The sequence below is a fragment of the Dreissena polymorpha genome, chromosome 1 (genome assembly GCF_020536995.1).
Source record: "Dreissena polymorpha isolate Duluth1 chromosome 1, UMN_Dpol_1.0, whole genome shotgun sequence".
Lineage (NCBI taxonomy): Eukaryota > Metazoa > Mollusca > Bivalvia > Myida > Dreissenidae > Dreissena > Dreissena polymorpha.
Genome location: NC_068355.1, coordinates 195,820,121 through 195,841,763, shown reverse-complemented (window position 1 = coordinate 195,841,763; position 21,643 = coordinate 195,820,121). Strand labels below are relative to the sequence as shown.

Sequence of the window (21,643 nt, the reverse complement as noted above, 5' to 3'; positions counted from 1 at the left end):
CGGTATTGTGCACCGTGTATAAAATGCGGATCAGTCTTCGGATACATTTGTTTTCAAATGCCTGTATATTGCGTTATGTGCCTGCCTGAAGCGTCTAGGTCTAGCAGACTTACAATATGATGGAGACTATGATGTGTACAGCCTGTTCTCGGTGAGGAAGCTAATGTAACTGCTTGTCCACAATCGCTCAGTCTAGCAATCGCTGCGGTCACCATAGCAATTATTATTCGGACATGAGCGGTACTGCTACCAAGAATAGCTCTTAATCCAGCCTGTTCTTCGGCCGGCAATTGCAAGGCCTGTCTTTTCAATCGATTGAGACTGATGCATAGCATGACTTTGGTTGGATGACTGATAAGGCTTATGGTGCGGATAATCTCGCACAACATAAGGTTGCCTTATTTGAAAGGGATTCGATCAGTGACTGGGTCCACTCCTTTGATCATTTCTACTCTTCCCAGATACATTGGCATAGTGTCTTCGGCGTCTCTCCTCCGTGCTGAATCACCTCGAAAGATACATTTTCCACTTCCGGTTCCTGTCTTAAGACTACGCACTTCTTCTTTATTTCCTATTTTGTTTTGAGTTTTGGAATTTCGGAAATGAAAACTTGGTACATTACTTTGCAGTTATTGTTAACACGAGTGATACTTAGCTTTTGAATCTCGATATAATACAGTATCGTCAAAAGTGTACTCTGGTATTCGAGCCTTACTTTACAATACATAAGACAAGGTCTGACATCAGTCACAGGTCCTACGGTTACAATGGTTGAAAACTGTACAGCGACACTTTAGAATGAAAGGTTATGGCTGAATGGGCATAAGAATAATGTCGAGAAAATCCTTAAAATCGTGTTGAATACGTTTCAGGCATCTAACAACACGATCTTCTGATATGTAGTCCATCAATATTGCCGATCCGTTTCATGACAGCGTCCGCGATGCTTTTTCTGTTGAAGCTATATCTTTTTAACTTAACACTTGTCATAAAGTACAAAAACGGAGATCAAAATGTTTGAGCCACTTAGCACTAAAACAACACTAAGGGGGTAATAACGAATATGAACGTGTAATATTGTATATTGTAAATTAACAATCGATATGCATCGAATGATTCGAAAGGCACGTATAAATTAGCATGACTTATAATGTGAAATTATTAACCTAAGAAGTGTATTAACAATAAAACAGCAACAAACAAAATCCCCACAACAAAAGTGTTGAAGGTATAACGGAACATTAAGGTAACAACTGATTAATTATAAATGATATTACGATAAATTGTGTCAGATACTTTTCAAGATTTACATACATAAGATAGATACGTGTTAACCTAACGGTCCCAATTTATACCTATTTCACGAGTCATCGTTTGTTCTTGAAATTAGTATACATAAGATAGATACGTGTTAACGTAACGGTCCCAATTTATACCTATTACACGAGTCATAGTTTGTTCTTGAAATTAGTATACATAACTTTGTTCAATGAAGTACTAAGTATCTCGAGATACGTTAAAAGTAATAGTCAATATATACTAAACCTTTGTATAAACTGCCCACAAGTTGTAATAGTCAAGATATAATAAACCTTTGTATAAACTGCCCACAAGTATTTAACGACGGGGTTGTAGTCAAGATATAATAAACCTTTGTATAAACTGCCCACAAGTAGTAATAGTCAAGATATAATAAACCTTTGTATAAACTGCCCACAAGTATTTAACGACGGGGTTGTAGTCAAGATATAATAAACTTTTGTATAAACTGCCCACAAGTATTTAACGACGGGGTTGCTGACGTCAAAATGCAATCAGTGGTATGTTTGTTTTCATAATGAGAAGATAAATTAAAACACGATAGAGGCAAACGCGTGCTTGTAAGCTTTGCATTTATTCATATCAGTCAAATTTAATCTTCACTTCGGTATAACGATCCGATATAAGCGGCTTTGGAAAGTATACGAATATGGACAAAAGGGTATGTTAACGTGTGTTTATTTTATATTTGCGATAACACGGTGCCTATACCACGTGGCTTTTTAAGATCTGTGTGAGGAGTTAAATGTCAACAAAAGCACGACAAAGGTAAGATTTTTAAGGATAACTTTTTTAATATGTCATCATTTTCAATGGGATAAAGTGGAGAGCCCGCTCATTCATGAGAGTTTTCTATAGGTATCATGATTTTGTAAAACAAATGAATTTTTTTTCAGTAAAGTGCAACCGCGCGTTTGAACGGTTAGAAAAGGTAGGATCAGTGTGGGGACATTATTTTATTATGACACAGAAACATCGTCTCTCGTGAAATAAAGCAATAAACTTTATGTGCGGAGCTTACACTATATCATTTTGCATTCTTTTTTCAGGTTTCTTTCATATATTTATGAAAAAAAATCAGAAAAATATTCTAACAGTAATATGATCTGTGTGGTATACGTGTTTAGAAGGATCTGTGTGGTATCCGTGTTTCTACAATTTACGGATAAATTAAGATAATAACGACAATATATATATTTTTTTTATTAATTTCAATTATTTCAATACAACAATTACTACTACTTATACTACTACTACTACTACTACTACTACTATTACTACTATTTCTGCTACTACTACTACTAATACTGCTACTACTACTACTACTTCTACTACTACTACTACTACTACTACTACTACTACTACTACTACTACTACTACTACTACTACAACTATTACTACTACTAGTAGTAGTAGTAATAGTAGTAGTAGTAGATCTATTATTATTATTTAAAAATTCATTCATTTCAGTAATCACCTATTTGGCACTAGTGAGCGGACAAGGGTTAAGGGAAGAAAAAATAGAGGAAACAGTTTCACGAGACAGGAATGCTATACAGAAGGGGACACTAGGAGTCAGGTGGGAGCGGGCGAGACGAAACGATAGCAAACTGTTGCCAACAATAAGAATGCGGATAGACGAACACAATGGATATTTTAATTCTGACACAAATTCTGCAATAGAAATTGTGTCAAATATTACGCAGGTTGACAAAAAGCAAAGGCATGTTCTTTCCTGAGTAATACGTATGTTTTAAAATCAAATTTGGAATGCAAACTGATAAAACAGAATCCACCAGACGTATTGGCTTGTCATTTTGTTGTTATTTAAAGTTTAAGGTAAACGGTATGTTTATTAAAAACAAAATACTGGTCATAGTAGAAACATATATATATGTGTGTGTTTGTGTGTTTTATTTCATATATGGAATTCATATTTGTTTGTTGCATTAGTTTATTATATAGTATAGATATTGACAATCATTCGCCATGTGTTGGTGATAATGTCATGTTATAAATTATGTCGTTGTATTCAGTGTAACAAGTGTATGCTTATCTTTAGCGTTAATTATTTTGAAGAGAATATAAAAAGTAAATGAATAAATATTATATTATATGATTATATATGTACGATTCTGTGTTGTGGATGGATGCAGCTCTGAAGAATGTCAACGCGTAATTCGAATTAAGGAGTATTGTATTGTATACACAACCACATTGCATACATTGTTTACTGTCAATTACCACGGCCTAGAGTAATTATTAGCAGGCAGTTAATTATGTAAAGCAATCGTGTAAAACCCTAGTATTAGAAACCCTGGCTGCTTATGATTATCGAACTAGCTCGTGACAGCAGTATTTAAAATTGAAACCAACGATAAAACATCGCAAAACTTTAATCAAGTTATAATTAAAAAAGAATCACATATTCGATAATAAAAATCACAGATGCGATATATTAATGAATAACGTACATCCAAATTATTGCACAATTATTTGAAAACACACAAACAAACTAAACGAAACCTAAAAATTAATCAAATTCGGATAACTTTAGAATCATTTTGAAAAGTAAAGTAAAAGTAAAACAACGAATTAAATAACGTAAAACGATAATGAAGTTACACAGACAAACTGTAAACCATTATGATTTTTAATCAGTATTCACGGATTTATGTGAAGTCCTCACGTATCGAGAAAGGTTTGTTTTGCGTTTGTACGTTTTGAAACACTCCTCACTACTGTAACACTTGTCATGCATGTGGGTATTGACGTGCTCTCTGAGGTCATTCTCACTCCTAACTGCCAACCCACACTGGTAACATATCACCAATCCCTCTTTTTTGCACTTTTCTCTCTAGCCACGAGTAGGTACTTGTCCGCAAAGCTCCTGCCGCACTGTACACACACGTGACATTGGGGTCCTTTGTTCGTTGAAGCCTTCTAAGATTGTAGGCATCCTGAGAAAAAACAACATATTTTATTCACGTGACATTTCAATGCGTAGACACGCTATTTAAAAAGTGTTAGTATCTGAGGACAAGCGTTCGTTAGTTTTAAATTACAAACGATTTGACGATTATTGAGTTATTTCAAAATATATGATAACCTGAGAGATGGGATATATTGTATATTTGTGTTGTTTCAAGAAAATCCGTTTAATCTTACCTGAAATGCTTTCTCACAGCATATATAGTTTCCAGAGTTAGCGTGTCCCCTAATGTGGCGCAATAATCCAGCTCTGGTCTTCGACATTTTTCCGCATTCGGAGCATTGAGCCATACCTTAAAGCAAATATAATATCAAAAATAATATACGATACATTACTTCACCTGACAGTAGTGTTTGGCGCAAAAATAAAAATGGAATTTGATACAATAACATAAAGTGTACACTTATTTAAGGTAAGCATGGACTTGTCATCGATTTAAGATGCTCCCGCGTAAGATTTTAATATTATAATGGGGATTGTACAGCATGCCTGTTAATCATAATTATGTATTAGTTCAACAAGCGGTACAAGCGTAGTGTATAGCCATTTTTAGTGCTGCAAACAGGCACACATAAGTCGCTTATTTAGGGGAGTAACTGGCCACTGATCATAAACAAAGAGTTTTATATACAGAAATGTTCGTCTGGGTCTGTAGATTATGGTATGAGATTTCATTTGTTCGAAAAGTGCTGGAGGGCTTCAAAATTCAAGATTGCGTCCAAAATGGCCGCCAAAAGTGTCCTACTCACTGTATACATTACAACTTTTATTTTATGTGGGGAAAATTTCTATTCTCCTTCTAAATCAACATTAATGAAATGGATGTGTATCTTAAATGCTTTATTTACCTATTACCATGAAATGAAATGCATTTTTGTGCATATTTAACTGAAAATCAGCAAAAAATGCTCCAATTTTGGGGGCAAAGTCTAATATCTCTATGTATAACTATCAAGTATTTGATTAAAATGTACTTAAAGTCAGGTAAAATTAATAAGTGTATTAATATCCTTTAAAACAAATGAAAAAGAAAACTTTATGGTCAAGAATACGATCCAGATATCATAAAATAATATTTTAATTGATGAAGTGATTTGTAACTGTACTTTCATTTGATACATTGTGTTCATAGCTTAAAACTTAAATTATGATTTTATACCAGTAATATGTTATCCATTTAAATGAAATTATATACCATTTTTATGAACTGAGTCAACTTTAAACTCTGAAAGCTATGACAACTATAATAATATAAAGAATTATTTGATTTTAGATACTAAACATTTGTTGAGTTACTCCCCTTTGATATAAATTTACCATATAAATAAAAGTTAGCAGACACCAATGTCAAACTTGTTTTGTCATTTTCACAGTTTTCATTTCCATGAACATCTAATATGGTAAGTATTTAACATGTTTATTCATTGTTCGTTTCATAACTACATGCTATGTTTATAGATTTTAATTGATAAAACATTTTCTCAAACATCATCACAAGGAAATTTGTCTGCAATGTCATTGATGTTATTCATCACATATATTTACTAAAATCCGTTTGAATACATGCAAAAGTAGTGTGCGTGAAAATCTGAAACCCTAACATGAAACCTACACTGTATTAAATAAGAGGTGCTACTATATGTTTTTCCAAAACTTGAGTAGTACTCGGATAGGTACTAGTAAGCAGACATTGTTTTCACTCATTTTATTATCTTTTAATTTAACTTATTTGAGTTTTTAATATTTTTTTTCTGTTGATGAATTATTGTGTATGCCTAATATATGTTAATTTCTGCCTATTCTAAACTATAGTTTGGAATATATTAATAGGTTCGACAAAAGAACTTCATCAGCCAAGGGAATGCCACAGTCTTCGGGGAAGAAAACATGGCTACATCTGGAGAGAGCTTAAACATCAAATATGACTGCAAAGTATGAAAGTATATATTGTTAGTTGTAATTCTGTTGATCCATTATTACAGTCATTTATAAAAGAGGTTTGTGTATACTTAATAGTTAGATATAAATGTACTTACAATGGGAACACAGGCAAGTTATAATTAATCAAAGATGATTTTTGTTTGCTTCAAAGAAATGAAGCAGAGGAGTGTACTGAAGACATATATGACAACCATGTGGTGATCCTGGTCTGGTATGACAATGATAATGATATTCATAAATATCATAGTTTGATTTCTCTCAAACATGATCATTGAGAGTAGAACATTAATGTCATTTCAAATTCTCTCTCTACAAATTTTTCTGCAAAGGATTTCATATGTATTTCTGTTTTTCAGGCCCAGATGGTCCTATGATGACTCAACAATGGATGACAAGGAAAACACAAGAACACCTTTTTAAGACGAGGTCCACTTTTAAGAACTTTGACTGGAAATCACAGCGCTTCATTTGTCGCGAAAAGTGCAGCCGTCATTGAGACAATACATCAAGAGGTTTTAGCAGAAGTTGGTCACTAGGGCCAAACAAAAAAAAATGTGTTTCGGGAAACGGCTGAAAAAAAAATTAGGTAGGGTAAGTATTTTTTTTCTGGTTTTGCGATGGCTCACATGCTTTTGCAATGGGAATATCCGGAAAAAAAACATCGTACCGAAGTATGCGTGTCCTAGAAATTGGACCATATTCCGTTTCTTGTTGAATTCTCAAATGCGCATAATTAAATTTGTAATCTGAAACACTCTACCCTATTTAATTTTTACTCGACGTTATCACATTTTTCAAACAAACTGTAAATGTACAGTGTGTTTTAATCTTTTCTCTTGAGAAAAGCGCGCGCAAATTATTCCCTACATGAACAACGTCACGTCAAACGCATGGAACGCGTGCGTGCATTCAATTTGCGTTTAATGTTCCGTGGTAAATTTTAGCAGAATGATATAGCGAATGATTTGGAATTTGACATTTCCTCAAAATTAATTGCAAATCAAACACAATGTATATTTATCGTTACGGACGTTTACATAAGTCACCATTGAAACAGTTATTGTACTGTATACTGGTGCAACAGAAAATCCAGACGAAACTGGATTAAGTGTTGGGTGTTGTCAAAACGAATCCCGGAATAAACCCCCTTCGGAAGAAACACCCTTCCCTAAAAACAGCATAGCGGAAGAAACCCCCTTTCACATTTTGCATAAACGGAAGAAACACCCTTCCATAGCGGAACAAACCCCCTTCCAGTTTTCAGACAGGCGGAATAAACCCCCTTTATAACTGTTATTCAAACTGTTAGAAAAACATTGACACGTAATTCGATTCACATTCACAATTTTACTGTTTGAAGCAATAATAAACATTGTGTATATTACATGCTCACATTAGTATCACTACATTATATATATATATATATATATGGTTGAGAAATATAATAAAACACCAACGAATATCCTTTCAAAAACACTGGATCCCATGAGGATAAAAGAACAATAAGAAATAAGTATATATATGAGAAAGAAATTGTTCAAACAGTGTAAAACATGAGTATCTTATACCCTAGCGCTTTTGACTATACATCTTCTTCAGGGGTGTATACAGATATACAGACGTATAGTCGAAAGCGCTAGGGTATAAGATACTAATGTTTTACACTGTTTGAACAATTTCTTTCTCATATATAAGATACTCATGTTTTACACTGTTTGAACAATTTCTTTCTCATATATATATATATATATATATATATATATATATATATATATATATATATATATATATATATATATATATATATATATATATATATATATATATATATATATTAGAGACAAAATATAAACAGTGCAGTGACAATCTTGTGTCAAGCTCGTATGTAGCAATAGGGGTCGTCGTCAACTGGGTTTCATGCTTTAGTTGTATACGTATACTAGGCCACTTTTATCTACTGAAAAGCATTTAGAAAAACAAAATTATGAAAAAAATAGTGGTTGATGTATAACAACAAACACAAATAACACTATTAAAAAGTCTTATAAGCGGTACGTTGACCATATCTTGTGTCAATTTCATAGATCTATATGTGGGCTTTTAATTGCTAATTATTAAAACAAGTTTGGAAAGTATTGGATGAAAAATTTGGACTTTATTGCATAAACACCATTTTCTCAATTCAAGGGGAGGTAATTCTGTACTTCATGGACCAATAATGCTCATTTTTGTAGGGTTCGTGTCCTCATTGATATAAAGACACTGTGCAAATTTGGAAAGGATCGGACAAAAAATGTGGAAGATTTTTGAAAGTTTTTACAAAATAGGCAAAAACGAATAAACATGCAAAGTTCAACGAGCTCCTGCGGCCATGTTTTTTGACGAATCAAATTTCTTTGAACAACTTTTTCAGGGGAGCCTTCAAAGGTCATCCCTGTGAAATTTTTTGAAAATCTGATGAGCGGTTTCTGACAAGAAGATTTTTTAAGGTTTTTACCATATATGGTCATGGCGGCCATCTTGGTCATGTGATCAATTTTTTTTAACAATTCTTTTGTCCCATGACCTAGGGATGCTCCACATGAAATTTAGTTGAAATTGGCTCAATGGTTTAGTAGAAGAAGATGTTTACAAATTGTTTACGGATGGACGGACGACGGACGCTGAGTGATCACAATAGCTCACCCCGAGCTATCGCTCAGGTGAGCTCAAAAAACAAAAAAACAACAGATTGACATGATTATACACCGAAGTTTGACAGGGAGTTATGTAGGAGTCACGCTGTTGGGCGGTCGGTCGATTGGTTGGTAGGATGATGGGTTTGTTCGTTTGTCCGAATCAAATGTTTAAAGTTTGTTGAGCAACTTCATTTGTCAAGCTATTTAATCAAAACTTGGAATATGTAATCCCCCTTAAAGTGAAGATGTGCAAGACACTTTTTCATGAGCAGTGATCCACACGTTCTTGAGATATTTAGCCTTGATAGTAAACCTATTATGCCAAAGGTATACAATTTTCTCCGATTGTGAAGTGATTTTTTCCATATTTCTCAAGCAATAGATTTTAAACTTGAAATATGGCAATAACATGAAGTGTATGATGTTCAAGACACAATTTTGTTTGCTGTTTCAAAGTGGTCAGAGGGTATGTAAAGTCATGGCTGTAGTTTATGTACGTAAAATGCATCACGTATAACGTTCATGAAGTTTAAACTTAATTAGTTTTAACCCAATTCCAAATCATGGAACAATTGTTAAGAGTTTAATGGGCAGATATATTGACTTTAATTTAACATAAATGAAATAATGCATTTTGCCACTTTTAACCTGAACGTGTTTTTAAATAAACCTTATAAAATTCTACTTGCAAATTATCTGATAACCTGTGTACTTATTTTATTATGCTTGCTAAAACTTTGCATATTTGTTTTAAATGATACACTCCATACATATATGTCAGCACATGTAATTTAATCATGAATAAGGCACAATACTAATATTGGGAGATTAATCTCCAAGTATAAACATGCTTGACATCGATGTCAATAGATGCTACAAAGTGGTTCGTTTCTGTAAGATTCTACACATCCATGTTCTCAACAAGATATTGTTCCAAAACAGTCGATGCTTACAGATAATTCTTACTCACTTTAAGATCAAAACCGTCGGTGGATACCGTAATCCTGACAAGTAAACAAAGATGAGAGCCTATTTATCATACGTTATATGGAGAGTCCTCAGTTAATCTGCACTAATCGGAGCAAATTACCAGCTACATGTGTTCGAGTGGACAGAAACCAACGCGTTTGTCTTGTAATCTAACAGTGCTCAGTTTAAAAATTATTATAGGACGGTTAACTGCATTGCTTGTAAAACTTGGTTGACAAATTAAATTGTTGGAAAATTTTGCCCAGATCTTCGACTTCAATCTGAAAAAGCCATATATACATGAACATAATACTCTGCAATTCTGTCGTGTGTGTTTCTTTCCCCATAGTAATACTGTATTCGAATAGTAAATCTTAATGCGAGTGAACTCGTTTATATTCGAGGGTGAAGATAGCTTACTAATAGCCCTCTACTGCTTGATAACCCATGCTAAAATAAGTCGTAGCTTGCTGATTCAAGCCGAAATAGGTCACAGTTTGCAACTTCGATGATACCAGTGTCACAGTACAGAACGTTTGAAAAAAGAGTCTCGCTAAACTATAATGAGTTCTTATAAAACAAAGTGTCTTTTATTTCATTGAAACGAATTTTGTTTGACGAAAAAAAATGTGTCTGTTCAAAAGCGCTTGGTGCCATATATATGTTTACATATTTTTGCGTGTGTACTTAATCGATTAACTCTTAAGGCTTCTAGCGCAATCGCTTGTATAATTCTATCTCTATGCAATTAATTATAGCAAATTGTTCGTTATTCTACCGATTACAATGCGGTTTTTTTCAGTAACGTGTTCATTTAAATCATTTTTTTTCAAAGTGTGTTTGGAATTGGATTAAAGGTAGATCCAAAAGTGTGCTTCTGCTCGTTGGCGCTGTTCGGCAAATGTTTCTGTAATTTCACCCGACTTATATTTTGAGTTGTGTCCAAATACATCCTTGCTTGAAATTAATTCCTGAGTCAGACAAAAAAATGTGATAAAAGTCATAAAACTAATCCTCGGCGGTAAAACAATTTGGCCTCCTGTGAGAAGTTTGTTTGAAAAGCTCTCCAAAAACAAGGATATTATCATTAAGTGTGGGAAATCATAACTATGCACAAATGTAAAGACAATTATCCCCATCAAGTGATTTCTACTGATAGCATGTTCTGATTTCTTCGCCAAGCTGTTTGTTTTCACTGTTGATGTGTGCACAATGATTTTATCTTATCTGAGTACACATTGCTCACGAAGACCTTTTGTGACAATATTGTGTGCGTCGTCTGTTCGTTATCATGTACCATATTAACACTTCAGAGCACACATGGATTGCTCAATTTTCACGAAATTTTTAAGCACATTTGTCGCAATGATATTTCGGACAACGTCACTAGGTCAGATTAAACAAGAAATATCTTTAAAAAAAGATATACGGCGTTGATTGTGGTCGATGTTTATGAACGATCAAAAGTTATCTCTATGAGATAAAAAGTAGCGGATGCTTTTTTTCTGCGCAGTTCTTAGCTACATCATAAGCAAATCAATTACGGGGTGCTGCGCCAGATTTCGTGGCTTATTTTGCTTTATGTGATATTATTACTCAGATATCTATATTTACAGAATAGAAAAACACAAGAAGCATGAAAATAAACGAGTGCATATAGGTCAGCCGGCAATACTCGAATCTTATTTAATTGCATAATTATAGTATAGTGAATTATTGTGCTCATAAATAAACTGGTCTAAATGGATAAATATTTCTAATTAATTTTATCAAAATTGGTCCTTATCATGCAAATGTTGAAACCATATTAAAAATCGATGATTGACATACCACAATAATATCGCCGAATATCTTTATTTAGTATCTTTCTGATCAAAACAGACTTCAAGTGCACAAAGTTTACGAGACGGCGTTTATATAAAGATTTCTGCAACTGACCGCAAACTGACCTTGATACCTTGCGGATTGGAATGCAATGCATTACAGTCACTACGTTATTGTCAGTAAGACCGGTGTAACACTTCGCAACCCCTTCTGCGAACTCCGGTGATGAACTGTATATAAACTCTGACTTTCACAAATGGCCGCGAATTGACCCGAAACCTCGCGAGTTGAAATGCAATGCAAGTAAGTACTAAATATGACAACATAGCCTTTAGTATAAACGCTTTTGCGCTGGTAATTCTCTGAAAATAAAGGTGAAAGCACAAACTGTATTTATGTCGAAAATTGATTGTAAAACTGTTCTATCTATTGAGCCTTTTCATTAGAGATAAAATTGTTTCATGCCGTAAAACAGTGTTACAAAGACGCGGATATGTTTCCAATGTTCTGGTGTTATACTCAAATCAGCCAATGGAATAAATGAAGTGTATTCATTCGTACCTAGCCGCGGGAAATTTTATTTGAGTATTATTGGACACTTACAAAGGTCAAGTCAGGGTGAAAAGCTGGCTTAATACAGCTTACGCCGAAAAAAGGGCTTGTGAAAACTCTAGAAGAAACATGTGTTACACAATCTTCATGAAGCGTACCCAGAACATGTGTTTTTATGATATATCAGAAGAGTGTTTGCAAACGATTTTTGTTCGTTAAAAACATGGCTGTCTGCGGGAGGGGGTAGCAGCTGTTTTAACATGGGTATAGTCAAACCTTGTGACACTCTAGAAGATGTTTTGCACAATCATTATGAGACTTGCATAGAACCTTTTTTTATATCAGCATAGTTTGAAAATGGCCCTTGTCCTTTTAAAAACATGGCCGCTGTTGGGTAGGGCAGTTTTCTTATGTGGCTATAGTGAAACAAGGAGGTGAGGCAGTTGTTCGAGGCTATAGTGATATATTGTGGACGCGCTAAAAGACAATCATCATTAATTTTAATCAGAACATTTTTTAATGATATCTCGGCTGAGTTTGTAAATGATTCCGGTATGGATTTTCTTCTTTTGCGTCTGGGAAACCATGTAAACACTTAAAAACACATATCATTTTGTCCAATGATCATTAAACTTGCTCAGAACATTAGTTCTAATGATTTTGAGGTCGAGTATGAAACAAGTTCCGGTCCTTTAAAAAACACGCTTAGCGGTTCTACTGACCTATTGTGTAGACAGCGATGTTTCAACAAAAGGGATTAAAATGTGCGAACGCGACTCTTTGCGGATAATGGAGCGTGTCTGTCAAAATCGTCAATACTATGCGTATCCTTGGACATTTATGAAATTCTACGCTGGATTATAGTGTGCAATCAATAATTGCCGGGCGTAAAATCGGATGATTGATAACGATAGCGGTAGTGGCAAATGCGCGGTTATTTCCGGGCACTATTTTTTTCGGGTTTTTTTTTACAAGACGAAAAAAAGTAGGGTCGGGACCAAAGTCGTAGGTAGGGTCGGGTTACCCGAAACACACATTTTGTTTTGTTTGGCCTAGTTGAAACCTCTTATATTCAGACTCTAACTCTATATATCGCAAAGTGTAAGATATTGCTACTGCAATAAATGATGTAGCCATTATTGACAGATTGGCAAGTGTTCCAAATGGTTATCTTGTAGCCATTGAGGCTCGATATCATAGAAAAAAGGTTGTTTGACTAAATACTACCAGTGTTATACTTATGCATTTTCCGGGCTGACACCCAATAAGGCCACTTCTGAAAACCAACCAATTTCATACACAATAATTGACGAGATAATTAAAAATGAATTTGAGCATTCTATTGTTGTTGATAAAAAGATGTTCTTCTTTCCTACATTAAAAAAACGTTTTGTTGAAATTGCTGAATCAGAAGGATGTTCAAATGATGCAAACTCTTATAAAAGTTCCAATTTGAAAAAGTTGTTTGAAAAATTATGGCCAGAGGTATCCTTTATTCATCAGCATGAAAAGCCTGACCTAGTTTGTTCGTCTAGTTTGACTATTAATGATGCTGTCAGAAAGTCAAAGGAGATGGAACAGGTCATTCAAGATGACAATGAGTGTTCATACGACCAGAGTCAGAGGACGACACAGATGAAGCTGTAGTTCATAAGGCGATGGGTATTTTGAGAAGACGAATTATAGAGAATAAACCTAAATTTGATGATTTCTTTAACGCTCCAGAAAAAATCAAATTGTCAGATCAGAAGCAGTTTGTGGAGCCTCTTCTCTACAAGGCAGTGTGTTGGTTAAATGACAAAAATGCTACAAGGAAGCTTCTGAGAAGACCATTACAAGATGTCTAGCTGTTGCTTGTGACCTAACTACAGTTGCCACGTAAAACCCATCCCCTAAACACCTGGGCTTAGAGATACAACTCAACAACGAGTTTGGCAGCCGCCATCTGATTGAAGATATGTACTCTCTTGTTTATTCCATCTCATATCCAGATCTTCGGTTATTCTTGACATTAGCAGCCCAACAGAACATTGCATCACACAAAATAACAGACTCTGGTGGCATTGTACCAGACAATATACTACCTAGAGACCAAAGGGGGAAGCTTGTAGTGGCAGTTGCTGATAACTGGAATCTGAATGAGCGAACAGTTGATGGTAAAAGGACGACTCATGCGATGACAAGCATGTTGGTCAGCAGTGCGCCAGCCGAGTCAACGAGGATTCCACGTCTTCCGAAAGCAACAAGTAGGACGTTTGACAGTCAGTCACTATCTGGTTTACAGGAGTTGTTTTTCAGTGTTTGTAACTTTAAAACATATTTTGTAATTTGCATCATTTCTATTAGTAAATACAATGTAAAACCTCATAATTTACAACATTTGTAAATAACGTTTATGAGTCTGTATCAAGCACTTATACCTGGTTAGATTTGATTGTTGAATAAATATGATACATGGAACACTGCATAGCTGTTCTTTACATTTGCCTTGATAAGTCTTAAAGTATTTATTAACGATTAGAAGCAAACTTATTAAACTTGATGGTTATAATGCCAAATGACTTTCCACAAACCAGGAAAATGGCCACATAGCGTATGTAGTCTTGGTTACCATGGTTATCAACACAATTTTAGGCATTTACTTTTGTTTAAAATGAAGCTTGTAAATGTGGCAATATAATAAAGAGGTTAGTTATCACAGCAAATGTAAAGCATTTGAATTAAAAAAGAAAATGATATGTCAATACTCAAATTTTCGTTTATTTTTCCATTTTGACCATGAAATGACCTTGACCTTTGGTGACCTTGGTGATCTGTTTGGTAGAAGCCGCCCTATATCAATGGAATACTTTTATCAGATATTAAAGGTAGTACATATAGATTTTCAATAAACATATTCAATTCATCTTTATAAGTATTTGAATCATAAAACGGCGGCCATCTTGGACGCCATCTTGGATTTCTAAGCCCTCCAGCACTTTCCAGAAAAACGACATCTTGTTCTGAAATCTACAGACCCTGACGAACATTTTTGTATATTAAACTCTCTGTTTATGAGTTGTGGCCGGTTGGATGTTATAAAGCTTAACAAATTTGCAGCAATATATGTGTTTTACATGCTAGCGCATTTAAAATTCCAGTTTCAAATACATTGTTGACAAGCATTTTTTTAAACAACCAAATAGAACTGAAAAACTTAAAAACAGTATACCACACAGATCCGTTGAAAAACGTATACCACACAGATCATATTACTGTAAGAATAGTTTTCTTGAATTTTGTTTCGTAAATAAATAACAGAAACCTGAAAATGGATGGAAAATGATATAGTGTAAGCTCCGCCCATAAAATTTATTTCTTAATTTCACCAGAGGTGATGTTTTTGTGTAAAAAATAAATAATGTCCCCACACTGATCCTACCCTTTTCTAACCGTTCAAACGCGCGGTTGCACTTTACTGAAAAAATACTTATTTGTTTTATAAAATCATGATACCTATAGAAAACTATCATGAATGAGCGGGCTCTCCACTTTATCCCATTAAAAATAGTCATATTAAAAAAGTTATTCATAAAAATCTTACCTTCGTCGCGCTTTTGTTGATATTTTACTCCCCACACAGATCTCAAAAAGTCACGTGGTATAGGCACCGTGGATAAACAAATGTTACTATATTTTTTTGTAATTAATGTTACCACGCTGACAATCATTTTAGTAATATTTAGTATGAAAGCTAAGACGCAATTTTTGCATCAGTAGTTTAATTCGCTCGTCCTGGACACAAATGCACTGCGCGACTCATCTATATATTCTATATAAATCCACTGTCTTAAACTTTAAAATATGTCATTTTTATAAGGCGCTCAAAGTGATGAATGTACAGTGCATTTTATCGATAATAACCGTGATCCGGAAGTCTTTTGCGCAAAGCTTTCAGATATAGAGCTGAACTCAAGCATGCGAGTCCACCTTGCATTATTTACAGATGGATTGTGAGTTATGTTTCGGTTAATTGATTTATGTGTTGCTGGCCTTGGACTTGGAAATTCTAAAATAACCGTGTCCCGGAAGTTGTTCCTGAAATGCTTTCAGATTTGAGCTGATTTTTGGTATATAAGTCAAACTACATGACTTACAGATCAAGTGTGAGTTTCGTTTCGGTCCATTGATTTTTTGCGAAGTAATAATATTGGTCTATCTTTTTTGTATTAATTTGAAGATTGTATGGAATAACATTCTAACACGAATTGATGTTGTAATTACATTTCACAGTGTGTATCGTATTTTAAAGTTTTATTTAACGCAACATAAACTTGTAACGTTTATCAAAATGTACAATAAAACACACAACATCATAGATTATTCAGTAATAACAATATATTAATAAAATAAACAATTATGTCATAACACATCAACGTTAAAAGGTGATTATACGATGTTGTCAAATATTAATGAATTTATATTTAATGTGTATAATACTTATTATACATATAGTTCAATATACATTAAAATAAAAGTTAAGAAGAACATTTGACAATACAAGCGAAATAAGCAAGATACTTAATTCTGAAATCAAAAATGTCTGAACAGTCGAATTCGCCAGCATGTATGTCATGCATGTACGATGTGAATCTAAATTTAGTTATACGATTTTAATTTCCTGCAACGATATCCATTCATACGACACACGAACACTAACGCCGATCCAAATAAAAAGACGAATGCTTCGGTTATTGATGGAAAATATTCACGAAATATCTTCGATGCAATCGGCTAAGTGCGCTAATTCTATCTTTGCTGCATTTTATGAAATTCGTGTTCTTGCCTATTTTATGTTATGTTAACATAATTTTATGAAAACATTACAATTTAACACATATACAATCGTATAATCTCCCTTTAAAGCAACAAACAATCTTAATATGATTTGCTCGAATGTAGTGAGCTAGTTTCACAATCGAGTGTTTAATAATCAGAGAGGACAGTTTAATATATGCGCGTTAGATAACTCGTTGTGCAAAACACATTTGTGAATTCACGTTCAGTTTTACTATACCCAAAAGTAGTGTTTCCTTCGATTGTATTGATATACAAAACAAGTAAACCATCCGTACATTTTTAGTCACCATATCTATGACTATTTGTAAGTTATTTTCAATATAGTTTTGCAAGTACATGTATAGTCAGATGCCTAAAAATGATCAATTTGTCAATTTGTTGTGTTTGAGTTTGTTATTTGCGTAGTGTTTAGGTCTAACAAACTGTATAACACATTTATGGATATAAAGTTAGCGATGTACCCGAAATGGCTTGATGGATAAAGCGGCAAGACAATTGAAGATATTGTATCAACTATATCTACCGCAACGTATACATATATATTGCTATAATGATTATATATAACACATAGACTCCATACACGAATTGGCTCGGAAAGACAACTTACTTTCCAAGGTTAAACACAGAGCAATCTTCGTAACTTAAACGTTGCAAAAATATTAGCCCTCTTACAATAACAGTTTGGTATTGAATATACTGATGATGGAAGTATTGAGGTAAAATACACTGAAGATTGCATCCTCGGCGATGAATCTAAGATCGCATTAATTAACATAGGCGGGTAAATAAACAGCAATTATGTTCCGATCATTAAACAATAGTGTTTTCTCTAATAGGTATTTGAACAAAATATATGTTGACCCCTATCATGCTGTTGGGGATGCCGACACGTTAAACACGTTTACAGTGATACAAGCTAAATAAAACAATGAGAATGAGTAAAATCCGACATTTCGCTAACAATCAAAATTATAACAGTGTCCATAAACCAATCCTCTCGTTAATCTGAGTAAACACGATGTATAGATTAATGTGTTTAATGACATGTTAAAGTTCCAAAAATGGAACTAGTTATATAAGTGCATAGGGCTAACATATACACTGGTGGTGAGGTGTAACCAAGAAATATTGAGCGCTTGAAAGCGATGATCCTTAAATACCATGTGTGCCAACGTAACTTGTTTAGTTCCTGTTAGTTTACACCTCTTTATTTTAGCTCGATAGCATCAAAAGCCTAAGGCTTATATAAACGCTCTCGTGTCCGTTTCCTGGGCCTAGAGCCAGTACGTGTTGTATTTGGGCGAGATCTAAAGAACGCTCCAATGGTGCGGATCGAACCCGTGACCTCCCGGTCGCTAGGCGGACACCAAATCCATTGCACCATGGCGACCTTAGACCATAGTTCCTGTTCAAGAATGTTTTGTTTTAGTTCCACTAAAAACTACATGTACTTTTGTGACGTTTAGGCCAGGAACTTAAAGCCAGGGGAGCCAGGTCCAAGATTGTATGAAGAAAGAACACAGGTATTTATTTCCACCTCAAAATCAAACTGATGCGTATCCTACGTTACTCATGTGGTATGTTTCGAACGATTAGACACTTAACAGTTGAACTGCGTGAGAAGTATTTATTAGTGAAATAGCTAATCAAATTATTATATAACGGATCAAATACGCCCCGCGACTGTAAAAGCGCCCAGGAAGAAGCGCACGATCTACGTACTTGTCTTAAACACCATTATCTAAAACGTCTGATGGAAACTTAAACGTATAAAAAGCATTAAATTCTAAGACAGATATTTCCATACACATCGTGTTTACGGAGGCGAAGTGGTTTAAAGTAAGCAAAAACTTACACATCTGATTTAAAGACTAAGAGAGTTACACGATGTAAAGAGTAAAATGTATCAACGCAAGTAGAAATGAGTAAATACAATTATTCGCGGTTGGATATGTATCGTATGTAAAATGTTATTAAGTGGATATAGTACAGTTATGTTTTAGCGCGAAACATGCACTGCTTTCTCAGTATTCGAGTTATAAATATATTTATTCCCAATTCGATGTGTGTTATTTACTAATTTAGAGGAAACCGTTATAAAGAAGGAGAAACACATAGTAACAAACCCGCATGTTCGCATCATTTTGAGCACATTTGTGATAAAATGATGGGCTTCATTATCTTTAAGTGTATAATGTTGCAATATTAAAATAATACGGTAAGCATATAGTCAGTCTAGTTTTTTAGTTCATAGGCGTGATGTTACTGCAAAGACGTGAGTATTGGTTTTATAAAGCTGATGCACAATTCCCTCATATGTAAATATGCAATATTCGAATTCTTATGATTTAACTGCACTAGTAAAAATCATAAGTTTATGGATGTTATTGCTAACATAATTTCTTATTGAAGTGCATGCATTATGCTTTTTAACGTTAATTTAGTATGTTATTTTGCGAAAATGAATGTCGAAATATGTTATATATATAATTCGCTAAAATAAAAATTAATGTTAACGAATTAGTCATAGTTGCGTTGTGTATATTTCTCTCAAACTAAAGGTTGCATAATGTAATGAAGTGAGCTTAATATTGAGCCATTGGTCCTAATACATCCCGCTGTCATTAAACTTAAATAACAAGAATACAAAAAGAAATAAGCAGTAGGTTTAAGCATCCCGCTTGCCATTACATGAATATGTTATTACTATCGAGTATTGTATGGGGTATACGTATAGACATGCAAACTTTTCTTAAACATATTAAGTTCAGGTCCGTTGTCTGAATTGTGTGAAGAATATTGCATTAATGGCATGCCACACGTGCACATGTTTAACCATACATAAAACAAAATACCTCAATAATTGGCGTTTCCACTGAGGTCGGTCCCCGTTGCACATTGAAGACATACGGGCATATGGGCGTCATAATATGTATGTGTTTGTCATTTATGTGTAAAAAAACAATATCAGATACAAACACCATTTCATTTTGTATGTGTTATGATAGATTGCATACGAAAATAATGTGCTAAAATAAAACATAGAGAATTGAATAAGGACTATTTTATTGATGATGCTGATGATAATATGTACTCATAACGTATATGTGCAAAGTATATAAAGTGTTAACAGACCGGGGCAGTGGTTATTGACAAAAAGGGTTGAGCGCACTAGACGTCTACTGTATTTAAAACTCAGGGCGAACAATGGGGTTATTTTGGGGTTATTGATGTCAACACACTGCTAATGAGACTTTCTTTCAATCTGTTTATATGTCTGCTTGACGGTCTGCCGGTTTATTCCTCTACCGTACCAAACATATATTCGTCAATGCATTCTATTGTTTTTCAGTTCCCAAATGTCATCGATTTAAATGTTGACGGTCGATATGTAACAACAAAATTGTCCACACTGACCAAATACCCTAGAAAAATGTTGGCTTCAATGTTTAGCGGACGTCAAGAGATTGACAAAGACAAGGATGGAAGATACGTGATCGACTGCGATAGTAAGATATTTGGTCATATTCTGGAGTTCCTTAGATTCGAAAGTCTGCCATATGGCAACGTGGTTGACGCGGTTCTTGAGTATTTGGAATTCTTCGGATTACGAGCTGTCAGATAAAATACGTAAACCACGTGCCGATGATGACCAATCTACTGGTGTGAACTGGTAGTTACCTGGAACCGGTACCCAGTAAAATGTATGACCGAATATACTGAAAATATGAAATCTTAACAACTTTTTTCAAGTAATGTTATATACCAGTCGTGATATTGTAATCAATATAAACTAATAATAGTAAAAAAAGCGGTATTTTTTTATAAATTTTTTTGTCGTCATTCGTGATTGAAGTTACCTTTAAAAGGGCGTTTGCCTCAAAAGCGTTGCTCACATTCATTTTACAATTTATGTTTCATTTTTCGGAATGTAAGGAATGTATATATCTGACAGGCTTACATACGTCTGCCGTAGGAAATATCACGAGTAAGGTAGTTTACAACTAACCAGTTAAACCTTATGCATAATCGATAATTTTACGCCCACTGCCTTCATTTCAAAGTGTGCCCTCATTTTGTTAAACCGCTCTATCATTGTTATTATAAACATATTACAGCGATTCGCTAAAGTTTCTGTATTACTTAGCTGCAAGTATTGAACATGGCAGATTATATTTTGTCATAACATGTACACTTTAGGGGATTTTTGCTTGATCGACATAATGGCATATGGAAGAACATAATATTTGTATTAGTACCAATATAAAACATTCAATAAAACCAGAGCGAAATAAACCGGGTTGTTTTAACTTGCAACTATAAACATATGAATAAAAATTGTAGCATATTCCGCAAATGAATGTATGAACAATACCACACCTTACCTAAATTATACTAATTGTGTAAAGCGTGCATCTAAACTCGCCTGTAGAAACTTAGTGTTAACATTAATTTGGTCAAGTATAATAACTATAAGTTTAACTTTTATTAAAGTCAAAACTTTACAAATACACAATTTAATGAACAG

General features: G+C 34.1%; 2 protein-coding genes across 6 annotated transcripts; one reads left to right on the top strand and one right to left on the bottom strand.

Moving 5' to 3' along the window:
• The first annotated feature begins 1,805 nt into the window (after positions 1-1,805).
• LOC127864470 (BTB/POZ domain-containing protein KCTD7-like) lies at positions 1,806-20,919 on the top strand. 4 transcript variants are annotated; one of them, XM_052404089.1, is made up of 3 exons: positions 1,813-1,981; positions 18,582-18,638; positions 20,468-20,919. In XM_052404089.1, the coding sequence occupies exons 1-3, from the start codon at positions 1,970-1,972 to the stop codon at positions 20,738-20,740; spliced, it is 342 nt and encodes a 113-aa protein (XP_052260049.1). In that variant the 5' UTR covers positions 1,813-1,969; the 3' UTR covers positions 20,741-20,919. The 4 variants fall into 4 exon arrangements, 2 of the variants coding, with proteins under 2 accessions (XP_052260049.1, XP_052260048.1); XM_052404088.1 differs by lacking the exon at positions 1,813-1,981 and adding an exon at positions 16,280-16,421; XR_008042054.1 differs by lacking the exons at positions 18,582-18,638; positions 20,468-20,919 and adding an exon at positions 2,791-3,120 and having other exon boundaries at positions 1,806-1,981.
• LOC127864469 (zinc finger and SCAN domain-containing protein 26-like) lies at positions 3,820-15,988 on the bottom strand. 2 transcript variants are annotated; one of them, XM_052404087.1, is made up of 3 exons: positions 15,860-15,988; positions 4,489-4,604; positions 3,820-4,280 (listed from the first exon to the last, which is right to left on the bottom strand). In XM_052404087.1, exons 1-3 carry the CDS (start codon positions 15,984-15,986, stop codon positions 4,119-4,121), a joined length of 405 nt encoding a protein of 134 aa, XP_052260047.1. In that variant the 5' UTR covers positions 15,987-15,988; the 3' UTR covers positions 3,820-4,118. The 2 variants fall into 2 exon arrangements, 1 of the variants encoding a protein (XP_052260047.1); XR_008042053.1 differs by lacking the exon at positions 15,860-15,988 and adding an exon at positions 9,902-10,051 and having other exon boundaries at positions 3,821-4,280.
• Positions 20,920-21,643: the final 724 nt, after the last annotated feature.